Genomic DNA, 19787 nt, shown 5'->3' with positions numbered 1-19787 from the left:
CTTTCAGGGAACAGAGAGCATGTTCACAGCCACAAGGGAAGCAATAGACTGACACATCCGGGCACTCTTCTCATGGTCTCCCCTCATTCTTTTTCAGCTGGGGAAGGCATCCAGGCTGGGCGTCTGATCCAAGTCCAGGGCTCCCAAGTCTGGAGGGGAGGATGGCCATGAAATGCCAGCTGGGCCCAGGGGCAAGCAGGTGCAGTCGTGAGAACAGCTACTAGTGCTGCTAACATTTATACAGTGCTCCTGTGTTTATAAATACTGGTGATTTCTCAGTGCCACCCTTTGGTTTCCTGGATCATATTGAATTTCCGAGATCATATGATTCCCTTAGAGAGATGGTCAAAGGCCAGCCCCGTCTGGCATCCTGGCTTAGCCATTCTCTGGGACAGCAGCAGGACTATCAGCTGAATGAATCAGTGAATGAAGGGGCAAGATGGTGGTCCACATGGTTGTTTTTATTGCAAAATTGGAAATGTCCTCTAAACATTACCAAGAGTCCTTTGACAACATGCTGCAGAGATTAAAATCTGAGAAGCCTAGCCAGTCATAAATGAAAGGGTCCATTATATATGGAAGCAACTGAAGTTCAAATTAACTCACATCTAAAGATTAAACCCAGGTGTTCTAATTCTCCACCCAGCATTCTTTCCTACCATTCATGGTCTAATTCCCCTTTTGAACCTGTTTATGCTTTTACCCTGTGTAACCTTATGGGCTAACATGTTCCAGATGTTTATTACCACCATCATGTTCTCTCTTCCTTCTTCTTCTTTTTTTATAAATCATGCTCACTTGACTTTAGACATGGGGGAGAAGCACTAAACTAGGAGTCAAGGGGCCAGAGTTCGAGTCCCTACTCACTGAGTGATCTGAGACAAGTCAGCTTCTTCATTTGCAAAATGAAGGCACTAGACTCCGTGATTAATTCCTTCATAACTGCAGTGACATTTATTCCCAGCTCTCCCGTGCTACCTTCACCAGTAGCCTCTCATCAAAGCAAAGATAATAAGCAGCAGGAAAGGAAACGTACTTGTGAGATGACACAAGCCAAGAACAGAATCAAGACCCCATGCATAATTCTGCCCTAGGATGGCTTCTGAGTTCCTTGAACCATCCACTGAAACAGATTAAGAAACTATGTCTAAATGGGCATGTCTTGGGTGTGATTTCCAATTTGATACTGAAAAAGAACATGTGGGTTCCCACTGCAGATCAGCATCTCTTACATCATTTTATAGTTGATTAATCCCAGGGGAGTCACCTCTCTGCTTCAGTCATCTCAGGGAGAAAGGGTTTGGTTACACCGCAAGGACAACCTTTAGCTCTCACATCCTTCATTCTGAAACTTCAGTTTTCAATGCCACAGTTTTGCAAATAGCAAGCTGCTAAGTAAAATGCTTCCTCCTCTCACAGGAAGATAATGATATAAAGAGAACATCTGATGGCCCCTCAAATTCCCAATAACAACTCTAATAATACTAGCAATCTTTTATATTTCTTTTGCAACTTACAGTTGCATTTAATCTGCAACCTGTAAGGACAATATACCCAGTTTACTGGTGGGAATACTAAGGCACTGAGAAATAGTGACTTATCTGAAGGATTTGAGGCTAGAAAGCTGACAGTTAAAAGTAGAGCCCAGATATTCTAACTCTCAAGTTCAAAGACCCACAAAAGACTACATCAAGATCGTTTTATTATTTCTGTTATTAAAAACAATTTCCACTATAGAATAGCAACTGTGTATTTTCAAGGACAGGATCAGGCTGAAGCCATTTAGCAGACATATGACTCCAGGACCACATGGCTTCTGGGGCAGCCCTGACAGATCTTGGAGTTAATGAGCAACAAATTATGTATTTTCTCCATCCCCTTGTACAGAAGGGTCGGGGAGTCGACAATACAGCTATAAATCATCATTATGAACTGGCCAGGTTTGGCTTCTTGTAATCCTAACCCTTAAAAGACCATTTAATGAAATTCGGGCTGCCCAAATACCTCACTTCTGCAGAAGAGACGAAGGCTTAAATTGTTCTCCAACACGTTACACACCTAAGTCTGGAGTTCCAGATTTACTGCTTTCGGACTTTATTCATTACTCGCAATGTTTTTATTCCCGGGTAATAAAATAAGCTCTTCCCTCCCACCCCCTCCCCCTACAAAGGCTCTGTCCCCACTCGCACTCTGGCCCCTGGAGCCCTCATTTCTGCTTCAGTCAGCAAAGTTGTGATATGTAAATTTCACGGCTGAGAAAAATGCCTTCAATGTCGATCCCTTTCTGAAACAGCAAGCAACAGATTCTGGGGGTGATGGCAGGCTGCCAGGCAAGCAGAGGAGAATTCTCCCCTACCTGCCTTTTAAAGCACTTGGCACAAAATCTGGAAACTAATAAAGTGGGAAAGCATTGCAATTAAGCTATGAGGGGACAGAAAGGGATCAATCAGTCCTCGCCAGAGAATGGCTGAGTTTGAGGGAAGTTGGCTCCAACTCTTAAGACAGCTCCTCTTCCTGTCTTTTCTGGTATACAAGAGCTCAACTGCCCACATATTCACAAATATTGAGCTGCTCTGGAGAGACAATTTGTAAAAACATTAGGAGAGACATTTTGGAAAGGAGAGATTACACAGTGGTGAAAGAAGCACTGACTTTTGGAGCCAGAAAAATCTGGATCTGTGTATCCCATCTCTTACCATGAACCTAGACAAGTGACTTCACCTCTCTGGGCTTAGGTCTCCTTGTCTATGAAATAAGAGTAATATGTTGACAAGTACACACTGCTATATTTAAAACAACCAACAAGGACCTACTGTATAGCAACAGAAATTCTGCTCAATATTCTGTAATAACCTAAACGAGAAAAGAGTTTGAAAAAGAACTGATATGTGTATATGTATAACTGAATCACTTTTCAGTACATCTGAAACTAACGCAATGCTGTTAATCAACTATACTCCAATATAAAACAAAAATTTTAAAGGGAAAAAAAGAAATTAAAAACTTAAAAAGGACTAAAATCTACCTGGCAAGATTGCCAGGGGAATCAAGAAGATGATATATCAAATATCTGGCACCTAGCAGAAGAGCTCTGCAAACAATAATGGTTTTTTTTTTTTCCTTCCCTTAGAAAAAAAGAAACAAAAAATTAACACAGGCATACCATTTTATTGCACTTTGCAGATACTGTTGTGGTTGCTGTTTTTCACAAATTGAAGGTTTGTGACCAACCTGTATCAAGCAAGTCTATTGACTTTTATTTCCACCCCTCCCTGACCCGCAAACAGCATTTGCTCACTTCATGTCTATGTGTACTATGTTTTGAAATTTGTAATACTTTCAATATTTCTAATTTTTCATTGTTATTATATTTGTTACAATCAATGATCGTGGTCATTTTTTAGCAATAAAGTATTTTTTAATTCAGGCATAAACATTGTTTCTTAGACATAATGCAATTGCACACTTAACAGATTACAGTTTAGTGTAAACGTAACTTTTACATGCCCTGGGAAACCAAAAACCCATGACTCACTTTATTGTAATATTCGCTTTATTGCAATGATCTGAAATGGAACGTGCAATAGCTCCAGGAAATGTCTATACTTGTATAAAACATCTTTTCCAAAATAGTTCTAAGAGATCCCTGGAAAAGAACATATCACACTAAAGAATTTGGAAGTACCACCTCTCCAGGGTAGAACCAGAAAAATATGAGTATGGAGATGTTGGGTTTTGACCATTTCATCTAGGATGTCTTTTTCAGGGGAACAAAGCAGAAAGAAAGTCTAAATTCCAGGCAGCAAGGGCTACTCTACTGCAGTGTTCGTGTTATTTGTAACAGTCCACTATATAGATTATCCCAAGAAAAGTAAGGCTTTTGCACAGAGTCCTAACAATCCCTCTTACAGAGTCTGAGAACTCATCTTCTGCTGCCAAATTCGAAGGACAAACTTCCCTAGTATTCTTATCTGCTTCAATGATAACATCTGCATAGTCTGTAACAACTTACAAAACTTTTCCCTATCCATTGCATTACCTGCTTCTCACAACACCCTAAGAATTGCTAAATTATTCTCCACACTTTATAAATGCATGTGATGAAGGCCAGTGAGGCCACTGCATCACCCTTGGGGATAAGGTAGTGGACAGTGGCAGGGCGCTTGCTGCAGCCTGGGCCTTCCATGCTCTGCCCAATGGCATCTAGCTGTCTTTCTCTTAGAAGCCCTAGCAGGTGGCAGGATGTCACCCTGTCAGGCACCTGCACATCCAGATCCCCTTCAGCCACAGAGCACCAAGCTCCCCCTTCACATCCCAGCTCTGTGAATTAATGAACTTTTTTCAATCCAGAAGAGATTCATTCATTCAACAAGCACTGAATGATGGAGATTAATGAAGGAAGAATCATTTTTCTCACCTGATTTCTCAGTAAGGGAAAGGGAAATGTAACATATCAAAGTCCTGCTTCTAAGGATGGAGACAGAAGTGTTGCTCTATCTTCTTTGAGCTTTGCTCCATCTACTACAATGAAATGCACTATCTTCAGTGACTAGAAATAACTGATGAGAAATTTAGTTTCCCATTCTTCTCCCACTCAGTTGTCTTTAACCTCTTGGTAGGAGATCAGTGCCTCATAGATCAGGAAAGGCAATGGGGACCCAAATCTGTCCAAGGCCACCAGTGGAGTTTCTAGGCTTTATGGGTAGGTCTGGAATATGGAGAAGGCAATGGCAACCCACTCCAGTACTCTTGCCTGGAAAATCCCATGGACGCGGGAGCCTGGTGGGCTGTGGTCCATGGGGTCACTAAGAGTTGTACACATCTGAGAGACTTCACTTGCACTTTTCACTTTCATGCATTGGAGAAGAAAATGGCAACCCACTCCAGTGTTCTTGCCTGGAGAATCCCAGGGACAGAGGAGCCTGGTGGGCTGCCGTCTAAGGGGTCGCACAGAGTCGGACACGACTGAAGCGACTTAGCAGCAGCAGCAGCTAGAATATGGACAGCAAAGAAGCCAGAGAGAGAGGTCACAGAAGCTATTTATGGTTGAAATCAACAGTGGCTGCCCTAAGCCCTCAAGCTTTACAAAGGAGGCATTTTGAAAGATGAAGCAGTCTATTTTCCAAGAGCTTCCCTTGTGGCTCAGATGGTAAAGCGTCTGCCCGCAATGCGGAAGACCTGGGTTCAATCCCTGGGTTGGGAAGATCTCCTGGAGAAGGAAATGGCAACCCACTCCAGTATTCTTGCCTGGAGAATCCCACGGACGGAAGTCAGGGACTCAAAGACAAGAGTCTCCTAGATGATCAGCTCTGCCTATCCACACAAGAGTTCTCTCTATAGCATTGCCAGTGCCCACTTCTCGCTCCTTTGATCTTGAATTTCCTACCATCCTTAATATCACCACTTGCCTTTCTTCCTATTTCTCAAACACCTTTCTCTTTCCAGTGGCTCCTCTTCTGGGTGCTGTTAATAAATGTCAGTCTTGTTAGGGTTGTATCCTTGCCTTTTCTCTGTGACTTCACCTGTGAAAACAACCTTCAAAAGGGCATTTCTTTCACTCTCTAGTTTCAGCTCACCCTTTACCCCATCAGTCTTATTCCAATCTTCTGCCAAATGTTCCAACTAGTTATCAAACCAGTATTATCAGCACGTCCACCTGACCAAGTCACACTCATTCCAACTTCTGCCCCAAACCTCACTTCTCTTGCCTCCATTCCTACTTAAGATGCCACCAAACACAGAACTGCAAAGACAGGAAATCTTAGACCGCACCCTCTCCTTTACCCCATTGTCATCCAATTCTGTTCATCTCATGTTTGCAAGGTGGGATGTCATATCCATCCTATTCTCTCTCTTCTCTTTGCATTACCACCACAGCAGTTCAGAACTCATCCTTAACCTTGGTTGAAAAGTTGGCCACGTGAGCTGAAAATACTTTCATCAATCTGTAGCCTATTAATGAGAGTGAAAACTCCTCAGCACTCAAGGAGTTTCATAATCTTGCAATCATCTCTTCCTACCTTATCTTTGTCTTCTCCCTTATACTCTATTTCTCTAGCTGAACAGGTCTGTCTGCTTACACTTCCTGAAAAGGCCCTATTGTTTCAGTCTCGGTGAAGCCATCCCCTCTGTCTGGAACATCAGGATCTCTGATGGAAGTCTCACCTCTGCTTCAAAGTAGAGCTCAATGCCAGCTAGTGCACCAGGTTAGAGGGCTCCTTTACCCAAGAGTCTTGGGCAACTGAGCTCTATGACTCTCAGTCTCCTTATGTGTACAAAGGGAGATAATATGGTGGCAGTAGCAAGAGCCCAAGGGTTGTTGTGATAATTAAATGGAGTGCTCCATGAGTGATGATGATGATGATGAAGCCTTCACCAATGAAAACGACCTTCAGTGATCTTCCTATCAACTCCCACAGTACTTTATTTCTGCCTTAGACCATCTACAGCAGAAGTCCCCAACCTCTAGGATCTAATGCCTGATGATCCAAGGTAGAGCTGATGTAATAACAGAAATAAAGTGCACATTAAATGTATCGTGCTCAAGTCATCCCAAAACTATCCCCCACCTCCACCCCACTGGGTGGAAAAATTGTCTTCCACAAAACCAGTCCCTGGTGCCAAAAAGGTTGGGGACTGCTAGTTTACAGCATTTCTCTTGTTTTGTCCTTGAAGCTCTCACCTCTCTGGGTCTTACTATCCTTCTCTGCCCTGACTATCTTCTAGCTTCCTGACCAGTTCTTTAGTCTCCTTGAGGGTCTAATGGTACAGTCAATCATGTACTTGGCCTGTTCCATAAGCTCCCAGGACAGTATCTGTGTCTTGTATCTCAGCTTCTAGGCTAAAGAGAAGCCTAGAAGCTGCCTGTATGTTCTAAGGAAGATCTCACTCAGAGAGGCTTTCACTTTCTGAACAACTACTTCCTACACAACACTATCCCAGGGACTTCCCCAGTGGTCCAGTGGTTAAGACTTTGCACGTCCAATGCATGGACTGCAGGTTCAATCCCTGGTCGGGGAACTAAAATCCCACATGCTGCACAGCAAGGCCAAAAAACAAATAAATAATTAAAATAAAAAGAGAGTAAGAACTAAATTAAAATCTATTTTAAAACAAACAAAAAATTGTTTTTTAAAAAAGGAAAACCCACTATCCCACACTGTCAGTCTTGGGCAATCATCTGCCCAGGGGCCTAGCTGTTTTGTCCTCCTCCATACAAAGAGCTCTTTACAAGCAGGAAGTCTAGAGTTTCTAGCTCACTAAATACAGAGCACTCTGCAGAGCCCCAAGCACACAGTGGGTCTTCAATGTCAGCTCCTGTGCTGGGTTTTGAAGCCAGACAGACCTGGGTATCAATTCCTGCTCCCTGTTCACCAAGCAGAATGACCTCATGCTGGCCACACTCCCCTTGTAAACCTTAGGACCCTCCCTCATTAGTAAAATGGGGTCAGTAATACCTATCCCCTGCAGATGCTGAAGAGGACTTAAGATAAAGTATATTAGTTTCCAGCCCACTAGATAGTGGGTCAATGGTGTCTAATCCTCTATCCCATCCCCTAACACTGACTCACATGAACAGATTGCCCAGCCTCCTAAGAATTGTCACTTAAAGTGGAGAATATCATGACCCTCATATTAGATCAGAGAAGGCAATGGCACCCCACTCCAGTACTTTTGCCTGGAAAATCCCGTCGATGGAGGAACCTGGTGGGCTGCAGTCCATGGGGTCACTAGAGTCGGACACGACTGAGCGACTTCACTTTCACTTTTCACTTTCATGCATTGGAGAAGGAAATGGCAACCCACTCCAGTGTTCTTGCCTGGAGAATCCCAGGGACGGGGAAGCCTGGTGGGCTGCCGTCTCTGGGGTCGCACAGAGTCGGACACAACTGAAGCAACTTAGCAGCAGCAGCATATTAGATAGATTTTCCAAATAGTCCTGAACCCCTAAGAATGATAACTAAGGAAGAATTGCTACAGTGTGTGTGTGTGTGTGTTGAGGGGGCCAGGGGGCCAGGGGACCTAAATCCTAATCTCAGTGCCTGTGTTTGTTACATGGCAAATAGGGCCCCTCCCTCCGCCCCCTCCTTAGGCAGTAAGGAGGTCTGAAGAACTCTGTAGCCCTCTGATCAGGGATGACACAGTTGAAGGATTAACGTGATCATTCTCTGTTGGTGGTCTTGGTAATTGCACAGATATAGTGGATTGTAAACTGGGGGAACTGGGTCTCCCACCAAGGCACCGCTCGGCCAGCCTGACTTCACATTTTTTTTCAGAGTTGAAGACTCGACTAACCTTTAATGAGGAGGCAGTCTTGGGGAACCTTGTTTTCTTGGCAGTGCTCTCTCAGATAAAAGGAGATGGGGGGTGGGGAGGAAGTAATGAAGTCCAGATGTGGGCAAACCGAAGCCTGATCCTGAATAAACAAGTTTTGGAGGTATAAGTTCTTCTTCTTGTCTCTCCAGCCAAAAATGTGCATGTGGTACAGAGCAGGCTCCCACATGCATCAGAGGCCATCATCCAGATTTTAGGGAGACAAACAGGACACGTGTCCCTGCTCACCTAGGTCCTCTAACATCTTTTGACCTAATGCTTGTCAGTTTCTGCTCGAAATGTACGGCCTCCTCTATGATTTTCACAATCATATATATTGAGTACCCAAGTTTGTGCCTTATGCTGCAATATAAAATCAAAATCAGACCGATCCCTACTCTAGCAGAATCACCAGGAATAGTCAAGTAAACAGACATGATAGTTCAATACAGTTACTGCAAAGACAGAGGTGGGCTCAGGGACCTCTGGGATCTTTGGAAGGTGGGGGAGGAGGCAGTCAAGGAATGCTTCCTGGAGAAGGCGACATTGGCTTGGTGTTTATTTAGCACCTACCACGTGCAAGAGGGAAAGATCTGATCTCTGCCTTGCAGGAACCTATTATCTAGCTGGGGAGATGAAAAGTGGACACAAATCACATTGCAAGGTGATATATATTGAAGGTGCTATCTGTCTGCTGGAGATGGGGCAGCTTCGGGCAGTTTAGTGACAAGAGACAACACACAGCTTGGTAGGCGAAGGTTCAATCCTGGATCACCAGCACCTGCCACGCCCTGTGGGCTTAATAGGTAATTGTGGAAGGGAAGCAGGCTTTAGAAGGCAGCAATGGTCTCATTTCAAAAAGCCTTGCCCTAGAATCAGAGGACTCCTGGGCTGGCCCTGGCACTCATTCATTATGGGAAAGTCACTTCATTTCTTGATCTCCAGTTCCCTTAGCCATACCAATCCACCCCTGAGAATCACAGAATCATTACTAAGTGCAAACAAGAGAATGTGCACATGAAGGGCACTTTGAAAACTGTACAACACTACAGAAATGAAAAGGCCACTTCTCACTGATGACACACGTACTGTCGGTGGATTTGGCCCAGAACCAGCCGTGCAGTTGGTGAGCTATTGTCACCAATTTACAGTAAACGCAGGTATAGTTCTTTTCCAAAGGGGTCAATGCCTTGACAGAAGTTGAAGGACACGTCACAGAATGAAGAAGCTCAGAAGTTTTAGGCCACGAACCTCAATCAAAGCCAAAATCTGAGCTTTTTCTCTAGTTAGGAATGTCATAACAGAGGTTCAAAATGGATGGGATGTGAGGAAAAGGAGCATTTTTATGGCCAGAGGGAGAAGTGGATTCACTCATGACTCATCATACTTCAACTCCTAGATATTAAGAATCTTTATTAAACCCCTTTCAGGGTCTGACCAAAGCAAGCACTTGAGCCCATGTTTATTTAAAAGGAATACTAAGCATTTTTTCCATATTAAAATCTTTGCGCATAATTCTTTGCACAGCATGGTGCAAGGCAATTGGAGAGAAGGCTAGATAAAAGATGATATTTACTGTTTTTGCTCCTAATCTCACTGCTGCTAGAGTCATTAAACCCTTAAGAGGCAGGGATAGGAACCATTGCCTTGTGGATTTGGAAGGAATTCCTATTATGCTATAATTTCAAAATCTAAGATACATCTGAAAAAGAGGTCAAAATGACCCGATTTTTCCAAGTCTCCTGCCATAGAAAGGTGTCTGCTTTCTCTATAACTTCTGAAATTTGCATCTTGAAACCCCACTGGTGTGCCATTCCTTTGTTGTGGGGACTGTTCAGACTGGAGCAGGGGCACCCAGATCAGTCAAGGCTTCTCTTGTTGTTTTAAACAAACTTGACATTTGGCGGGAGGAGGCCAGGGCAGCAAGTAGCAGGCTGATTAGATTTCCAGCTCCGGGTCCCCCTTCACCCTCCCTGACTGTCATTCACGCCCTCTGATCAGAAGCAGATTCTGCATGGAGCCAGCCAGGCTCTCTGGCCAGTCACAAGGGGAGAGAGGGTTGTTGTTGTTGAATTCAAGTTGTATAGCTTTTCCAGAATTGACCATATGTATTAATGGGAATTATTCACCTTTCCTCTGAGGTCTTTGCTTTTCCTCTTGTTCATGATTACTCTGGTCCTTAATGACAGGTAAGCGGGTGAGCATACCTCATTAGGAGCCCACATCTCACACCTCCAGCTGATATGCAGGGGCAGCTGGATCAGGAGGCTAAAGTTTTTTTGCAAAGAGTATTGGCACGAGAGTCAAGAGACCTGAGTTCTCATGAATAAACTACAAGGGAAGAGCGGGAGATGTGATGAATCCAAAGGCTGGAGGGCCTTTCCTAATTCTACTTCTGCCAAGTAAAAGGTCTTGACTAAGTCACTTCATCATTATTTTTTTTATTTCATCATTTTTTGATGCTGTTTACTCACAATAAAAACAGTGAACATTTGCTGAAAATACTGCCTGTCAGGCACAGAGTTACTTTCCACATATTAGCTCATTTATTTCTGAAAACCTTCATAAGTAGACATAGTATCTCCATTTCATAGATGAGAGCAAGGAGGCTTACTAATTTTCTACACGTTCCATAGCAGAGGAGCTTGGGGGTGAACCAGAGCCCACATTTTTAACCCCGTGTGAAACCGAGACACCAGAAAACTGTGTGTGTGTGTGTGTGTGTGTGTGTGTGTGTGTGTTGGGAGGGTGCAAAAGGCTTGAACGCGACCCTAATTTTCCATGACGCAACAGTAGCACCTGACAAAGGACGGCTTTCTCAGAACCAAAGGGAAGCACCATCCAGACCTATGCTGCTGGCACTGTGTGGGTGGGGGAAACGTCCTCGAAGCCCATCCCATAACATCCCATGCCACAGCCAAGGCCCAGTGCATGACTCTTTCAGGGGAATCTGGGAGGTCAGGGAGCATTTTCATTAAAACTTCCAAGTGACAGGAGGAGAGAAGCCAGCCATAACTAAGCTCTTCAAAGCAGGTTTTTCTTAGTGAGCAAGGAAGAAGCAAGGATCCAGAAGAAGCGACATGAGCACCCTGGATCCTCCTAGCCCACTGCAGCTAAGGATGTTCCCCCCCAGGTGAGAAATCAAACAGTACTCTCATTTTACAGATGAGGAAAATGAGGCCTAGAAAACCCAGGTGGCAGTGGTTTAGTTGCTAAATCACGTCCGACTCTTGTGACCCCATGGACTGTATGTAGTTCACCAGGCTTCTCTGTCCGTGGGAATTTCTCAAGCAAGAATATTGGAGTGGGTAGCCATTTCCTTCTCTAGGGATCTTCCTGACACAGGGATGGACCCTGCATCTCAGGCGGATTCTTTACTGACTGAGCCACCAGGGCAGCCCAGGGATTTACCTAATTCACATACTTTAGGGGGCCCCAGGTCTCTCTCCCTGGTGCCGTGCCCAGGAGCAGCCCACTAGGCAGGCCATTAATAACTGCACGTAAAGAGAGCAGAGACCACAGACCATCCCTGTGAATGTGATATTCTTACCTCAACAGGGAGTTAGAGCCAGCTTCTAAAAGGATTCAATTTAACTGAGCGTCCAAGTGTCAAAACACCTGTTCAAACCTGAGCACCAGATACCATGTTAAGTATTCACCTTCCATTACAAACGTTTTTTCCAGGCAAAGCCATTCTTCCTAAAGAACTCAACCCCAACTGTAACTTTGGAGCAAAGAGTAAAATTAGATTTTGTATTTCTCAGCTTCTGAACACAAAGATCCTTAGTCCACCTTTACAACACTTGCCAAATGGACTGTTTTTCTTTTAAAGGTTGGAAAGAATTCTACTTGCCTCCCTGCCCCCTCCCCAATGTCAAACTGTTGATTGTGTGCCTGGTTTACGATGTTATTAAAAAACAAAGAGGGGTCTCAAAGTTTATAACCCACCCCCAGAGTGGGGAAGTCAAAAGAAAAACTTCATGGAGTGCACTCCGTGGACCATCAGCTGTTTATATTTGATGCAGAGAAGGCAAGAGTAGCTAACCGCCTATCCCACCGAGCACTTGACTAGGACAGCCAACCGCCTGTCCACAATCAAGTCAGCAACACGGACAGAGGGCTTTGGAATAAACCAGGTTTAGGCTTGAACCCCAATTTTTACTTGCTTTTGACTTTGAGATATCACTGAACTCCTCTGGGCTTCTGATTTTCCATTTGAATGATGGGAACACTAAGCCCCTATTTTACATGCAGTGTTCTTAATATTGGGCTTACCTGGTGGCTCAGAGGGTAAAGAATCCACCTGCAATGCAGGAGACTCCGGTTCAATTCCTGGGTCAGGAAGATCTGCCGGAGAAGGGATAGGCTACCCACTCCAATATTCTTGGGCTTTCCTGGTGACTCAGCTGGTAAAGAATCTGCTTGCAAGATGAGAGAACTGGGTTGGGAAGATCCTCTGGAGAAGGGAAAGGCTATCCACTCCAGTATTCTGGCCTGGAGAAGTCCATTAACTTTCTCCCTTCTTGGCTTGCTAATACAGGCCAAAGATAAGCTTCCATGATTGGATTAACACAAAGATGACTTAGAATCTAGAAGAGAGAATTTTTTATCTTGGTGAACGTGATACTTAGCCCTTTGCCCATGTTGCTGGGGTTCAAGGACAAAGAAAAAACTGAAAATAGCGGATATGTGGAATGGATGTCTGTGAAAACGTATGAACTACAAATTATAAGACTGGATTCCCTCACTCGTCCCCTCCCCTGCTCTAAATGGACACATCTAAAACAAAGCTGTGATCTAAGTACAGCCCAGATAGACGATACCCCAATTCCCACATGGCTACCATTGCTCAAAATAATTCTGGACCTTGTCAAGCTGGTAGCACATTTTTGCACCTGCAGTGAGGGCTTCATCCTCTAAGGGAAGATTTGGATATAAGTCTAGACTTTACCCCTGGGTATGAGCGACCTGGTCAGCAATTAAGAGTTTATCAAGTACTTCAGTATTCATGATGTCTTTTATTCCTCACTGCAAAGCTTTGAAGCAAGATGGTCACCCTTGGTTTTAAATATGTACAGCTTGGCAGTGGAGGGCCAGGTCTAGAACCTAGGTCTTTGGACTGCAAGTCTCATTTACCAGGTGAGAGAATTAAACAATATGCAGATCATGCCAGTGGCATTATCACTGTCAGAGCAGCAGCACAATCGTGTGGAAAAAAACACAGAAAATGCCCAAGATATTCAGGAAGGCATTTCTCCTGTCCTCTGGGGCTCAGATTTACAGCATGGTGGCTCAGAGCTCAGACTCTGGAGTAAGGGACGTGCATGCATGCTCAGTCACTCAGTCGTGTCTAACTCTTCATGAGCTCACAGACTGTAGCCTTGCCAGGCTTCTTGGTCCATAAGATTCTCCAGGCAAGAATACTGGAGTGGGTTGTTGTGACCTCCTCCAGAGGATCTTCCCGACTCAGGGATCAAACCCTCATCTCTTATATCTCCTGCATTGGCAGCCGGGTTCTTTACCACTAGCACCACCTGGGAAGCCTGGGATAAGGGAGACAACTAGGTTTAAGCCCCAACTCTATCATTCATGAACCAAGTGACCTTAGGCAAATTATTTTTACTCTGCGGACCTCCGTTTCTTAATTTGTAGAAGAAAGATAAGGACAATACCTACACTTTGACTATTGTAGAGATAATGTATACAAAGTATTTTAGAAGGTTGCTTAGCATACTTTTATAATACTTACAGTGTATATGTATTTTTTTATTTTAAAATATGAAGTTGGACAAAAAGCTCTTTTGGGTTTTGAATATCCCAAACAAACTTTTTGGCCAACCCAATACTTTTAGTAATAGTAGTAACTGCATGAAATAGTGTTAATCAAGTGAAATTCTACTTGATCTTCTAAACCTCTGCTATATCAGATAGACCATGATGTGCTGCCAGGGAATCAGACAGGTTGCCCATCGAAGTCTGGGCGCTTACCGCGAGGATGGCAATAACAATCCCCACGGCGCTGAGCACAGCGTCGTTGATTGTCTCCCCAGTTTTCTGCGGATACTTGATGCTCTCGTCGTTGCAGTAAAAGCCCCGGTGGTAAGGCTTGATGGTGCTCGTCTCGATGATGATGAAAGGCAGGCCGGCTGGTCAAGATGGAACCATCATCACCATGTACAGGGGAGAAAACAAAACAGGGAAAACATCAGTGCAAAGGGGCCAAAGAAGAAGCAAACATCACCCAAGATAGCAGCATCGATAGTGACGTCAATTCCTTGCCTTTGTAGTGACCCATGGCACCCCACAGCACCCCACTCCAGTACTCTTGCCTGGAAAATGCCATGGACGGAGGAGCCTAGTAGGCTGCAGTCCATGGGGTCGCGAAGAGTCGGACAGGACAGAGGACTTCACTTTCACTTTTCACTTTCATGCATTGGAGAAGGAAATGGCAACCCACTCCAGTGTTCTTGCCTGGAGAATCCCAGGGATGGGGGAGCCTGGTGGGCTGCCACCTATGGGGTCATACAGAGTCGGACATGACTGAAGCGACTTAGCAGCAGCAGCAGCACAGCCTTCTCTGGGGCTTCCCAGGTGGCTCAGTGGTAAAGAATCCGACTATAGTGCAGGAGAGACAGGGTTCCATCCCTGGGTTGGAATGATCCCCTGGAGAAGGAAATGGCAACCCACTCCAGGATTCTTGCGTGGGAAATCCCATAGATAGAGAAGCCTGGCGGGCTACAGTCCATGGGTCGCAAAAGAGTCAGACAAGACTGACTAAGTGACGAAACCACAACAAAGCCTTCTCCACATGCACCCCTTTTCTGCCTTCACTCATGACTAAGAGATGTAGCATGAGCCTCTTGTCTTGACCAAGAGCACAGAGGGAGACAGTGCAAGCACCAGGCAGGAGCTTTTCCACTAATCTACATCATCCTGCTAAAGTCAAAGCATGATTTTTAATTATCACTAACAAAGTTCCAAATCTAATGAGGTCTCATGATGCCTCCAAGTGCCTTCCTCTCTTAAGCCAACCATTTCCCTTTTGAAAAGCTCACCTCAAGGCGTTCAGGCATGGAATTCTGAAAACCCTGGAGTAAGATAATCTGAATTTGAACCCCCAGATCCACCACTTCCTAGCAATGTGGCTTCTGCTTCCTTCTCCATCTTCCTGAGCCTCAGTTCCCTCACAAATGAGTTGTACTAATGCCTAAAGGGGATCAAAGCATCCAAAACTCCTAGCAGAGTGCTGGCATACAGAAGCTACTCAGTGAACAGCATTTCCAATTCTTTTATTTCACTGTTCAACAAGTCATTGACAAGACTGAACAGAGCTGAGCTGGGCCCTGCTGCCTGCAGACCTGGAGCGGAGCCCAAGGGCATCAGGAGCACCGCGAGGCACTCTCGCAGCTGCTGCGAGTTTATCAGCGTCCAGTTCAGATGCCATTTTCTTAAAGGTCATGGAAAATAGATTTCATCACCTGCCAGGAAAGGCCTTTATAAGCCTGAAGCAAAAAGTGAAGGCCCACAGTCTCTTTTGCTTGGACCAGGCAGCAGCCTCCAAATTGGTCTCCTGGCCTTCTGTGCCTCTTACATATATCCACCTGTTTACTTCCTGGGCATGAGCATGTCACGGCCATGCTCAAGGTTTGTCAATGGTTCCCCACCACACAGGACAAGATGATGTCCCTAAGTCCAACCTCTGGAGTTCCCACAACCCAAACCTCCTTGACACACACTCCAACCAAATGACACAGGACCTCTGTCTTGGTTCATGCTCTCCTCTTAAGCTTGAAAGACACTTCCTCCCCTACCTCCAAGTTCAACACCAAGCCCCATTGCCACCTCACCAAGATGAGGAAAAGGTAAAATAAAAGTGAAAGGTGAGCCACTGAATGTCAAGACTAAGGAAGACCATGAAAAATATCTGGTCAATGATAATAGCCACTGCTGATGTGTGCCAACAATGTATAAGACACTTTGCATCCATTTTTGCATTGAACCCTCTAACAACCCTGAGTGGTCATTTTAAAATCATATAAGCACTACTATCACTCATCTCCCAGTAGAGAAAAGAGAGGCTCAGAATGACTGTTTAGCTCACTTAGAGTCTCTTAGTCCACCTCCAAAGTGCCCGAATCCCCAGTTTAACTTTACAAATTGGTTTCATCCATATAGGAATTTCATTAGTGGGGGAAAAAAATGTGATAAGCAGCCATTTAAAAGATAAGATTCCATTTTCATGTTTTTCCAAAAGAATTAAGCTCATGTCATGTTACTCAAAGGCCCAGACTGCCTTAAAAAAAAAAAAAAAAAGAAATGTACCATGAACTCCACAGTTTTTTCAATGACTTTAGTCCAGGCCAGCAGTGATAAAAATGCTCACTTTCTAAAAAGTGTATTTATGTATCACTGTGCATACACACATGGATTTATTTGGTTTTATTCTTTGGATTTATTTGAATTCTACGGCTATTTATTTTGTGACCCCTAACTGCTTCCTGCTAGAACAACAATTTACTTTATCAAATTCATACTGGTGCTTTGAAAAGAAAGCCCAGCCACACACCACAGCATTGTGCCTGACCTTCAGAAAGTAAACACAGAGGGGCCCTGGAAGGCAATCACCAGCAGCTCTTGAAATTCTGTCTCTGCAAGGACGGAGAAAAGGAGGAGGAAGGGGAGACAGTGAATGCGTGTTCTGGCTTAGTGGCGGCAAGTGTAGTTAGCTGGTCCTCTTGGGTTGGGGGCTAGGAGAGAGAAGATATCCTGTGGGCCGGAGCCATCTTCATTCCACTGCCTGAACACTTTGAAATGTGGCCAAGTTAGCTATGAAAAGGAGCTGTGAAGCCAGCAGTATGATATTAATAGTCCGCTTTTAAAGTTCCACACATCGTGATCAACCCTGTTAGCTTCGCATCTGAGCCCAGCCACAGCCTCTGTGGTGCCGAGGAGCCAAAGCGTTGCTAATAAACTCAGGAAGGGAACAGACCCCCAGTTCCTTACATTTGTGCTCCGCTCTTAGGCCTCCAGCTTCTATTTTTAATAGTGTTCACATGATAGGCCTGTAAAACATATGTTTCTAAGGACAATAAAACACATATAAAAGAGCTGTGGAGTCAGACTGAACTCGGTTAATGATTTCAACTCTGCTCGCCACTACTTGAGCAAGTTACTTCCCATCTCACGACCCCCTTCTCATCTGCTCAATGGGAAAAATGAAGACTTGCTTTGAGATTGATGGGATGGTATAATACATTAATGTATTCACTCACTCATTCAACAAGTATTTATTGAGTCTCAAATATGCCTATGAAGTACAAGGAATACAGAGATGACATAAGTCCTACCCTCAGGAAGCTTATAGTCTAGTAGGGGAAGATATAGATAATGGAATGAAATCAGTACAGGGAGTTGTTTTAGTTGGGAAAAAACAGGCAAGAGCATGGGGAAGGGTCAGCACAGAGTCTGGTGCACATTGTGGACACTCAAAAATTCTGTAAGGAAGAAGGAAGCGAAAGTCCCACAGAGAAGGTTAGGAAAGAAAATCTGTCTAGTCAGTTCTTCTGCACTCAACCTGGGAGCCTTCCAAACCCTCTTCCTTCCTTCCTAGTCCAAGGCTTGGGGAGGGTTTCCGGTTCCAATAATATGGATGATGACGACAAGCAGACAAGAAGTTGGATCTGAATATGGTTCGTTTTATTTTCTTGAAAGGCATGGAGACAGCATTGAGAAAACCCAATGGCCTTTCTGTCTCCCCTACAGACTTGTGGCATGATTGGGGGTGATGCCAGTAGAGTCTTGACTTGGCTCCAGGAAAAGAATAACCTCAGATTCCCTTTGGTTGATGGGAAAAGCATAAATATGTCTCCCTCAATGGGGCAGCCAGTCCTCAAGTGACATAACGCCTTGCCTCTCCAGGACACAGAGATGAGGCCATTCTAATCCAAAGCAGGATTTCCATTTCCAATGTTGGCACTATTTTTATTACCAATCACTATATTTCCTGACTGTTTCATTTCAAGAAAATGCCTAGTGATAGGTACTGGAAATTGAGGTGACAGTACATCAAAGTACCTGGCCTCAAGAAGCTCATGGTGTTGTAAAAAGGGTCATGAAAACAAGTGCACTAAAATATTTTTACAGTGTGAGGACCGACAGATGTAGAAAGTACAATGAACGCACAAAAGAGCACTCTACAGGGGACACTAAAGATGGTCCAGAGGGGAGGTTTAATTTGACACTCATGTGAGTAGGTTTCTGGGATCCTAATGCAGGCATAGGAGAAGGCAATGGCAGCCCACTCCAGTACTCTTGCCTGGAAAATCCCATGGATGGAAGAGCCTGGTAGGCTGCAGTCCATGGGGTCGCTAGGAGTCGGGCACGACTGAGCGACTTCACTTTCACTTGTCTCTTTCATGCCTTGGAGAAGGAAATGGCAACCCACTCCAGTGTTCTTGCCTGGAGAATCCTGGGGACAGAGGAGCCTAGTGGGCTGCCATCTATGGGGTCGCACAGAGTCAGACACGACTGAAGCGACTTAGCAGCAGCAGCAGCAATGCAGGCATGCATGCTAAGCCGCTTCAGTCATGTCCGACTCTGTGCGACCCCATGGACAGCAGCCCACCAGGCTCCTTTATCCATGGAATTCTCTAGGCAAGAATACTGGAGTGAGTTTCCATTTCCTTCTCCCTGGGGTCCTAAATACACTCATAAAAACAGTGTAGCTTAGGGATTGCAATAGGGCTTCCTAGGTGGCACTAGTGGTAAAGAATCTGTCTACCAATGCAGAAGACTCTAGGGACACAGGCTCCATCCCTGGGTCAGGAAAAATCCTCTGGAGGAGGAAATGGTAACCCAAGCCAGTATTCTTGCCTGGAAAATCCCATGCCATGGACAGAGGGGCCTGGCAGGGTCCCAAAGAGTCAGATACAACTACGTAACTGATCACAGAGCACGGGACTGCAATAGGCTATCCACAAAATGAGGGTCACTGCTATAACGAAAATGCACTTTTAAATCTGGCCACGGAGGTGAGCGAGATACCCAAGGTACAGAAGATCCCCACATAAACTGGCAAGTCAGACAAACCTGCAGCCTGTTCTGTTCTCAGCACTGATGGAACTACTGAGTTGGAGCCCCAGCCTTCCAGTGGCCCAAAGGCCAATAGGAGAAGCAGTCATAAACGTTAACACATTAAGTCACCCTAAGGTTCAAAGGGATTAAAGTGACTTACCAGAGTCACTGGGTCAGAAAAGCTGTGGAGGTGGATGGGCTCAAATGCTCTGACTCCTGGGCACATTCTAAAGTAAATGAGTCACTTAAAATAGAGAGAAGGAAGCACCTATGAGTATTAATAATTAATTGAAGCTCAGCAAATCTCATGATCTTTGAAGAAAGAAAGTGCTTTGTTTGGAACAGTCAAGGCTACGGCACTGGTTCCTGTTCCCTGAACATTTACCGTGTACTACACACAC

General features: G+C 44.7%; 1 protein-coding gene across 1 annotated transcript in view; it reads right to left on the bottom strand.

The window, feature by feature from the left end:
• Positions 1-19787, bottom strand: part of PLPP3 (phospholipid phosphatase 3) — an 88139-nt gene that overhangs the window by 28689 nt on the left and 39663 nt on the right. The window contains exon 2 of the mRNA XM_055585777.1: positions 14302-14459. Coding sequence (XP_055441752.1) covers positions 14302-14459 — 158 coding nt within the window. The remainder of the gene's footprint in view (positions 1-14301; positions 14460-19787) is intronic.

Source organism: Bubalus kerabau, chromosome 6, assembly GCF_029407905.1.
Source record: "Bubalus kerabau isolate K-KA32 ecotype Philippines breed swamp buffalo chromosome 6, PCC_UOA_SB_1v2, whole genome shotgun sequence".
NCBI lineage: Eukaryota > Metazoa > Chordata > Mammalia > Artiodactyla > Bovidae > Bubalus > Bubalus kerabau.
This window is presented reverse-complemented; position numbering and strand designations above follow the sequence as displayed.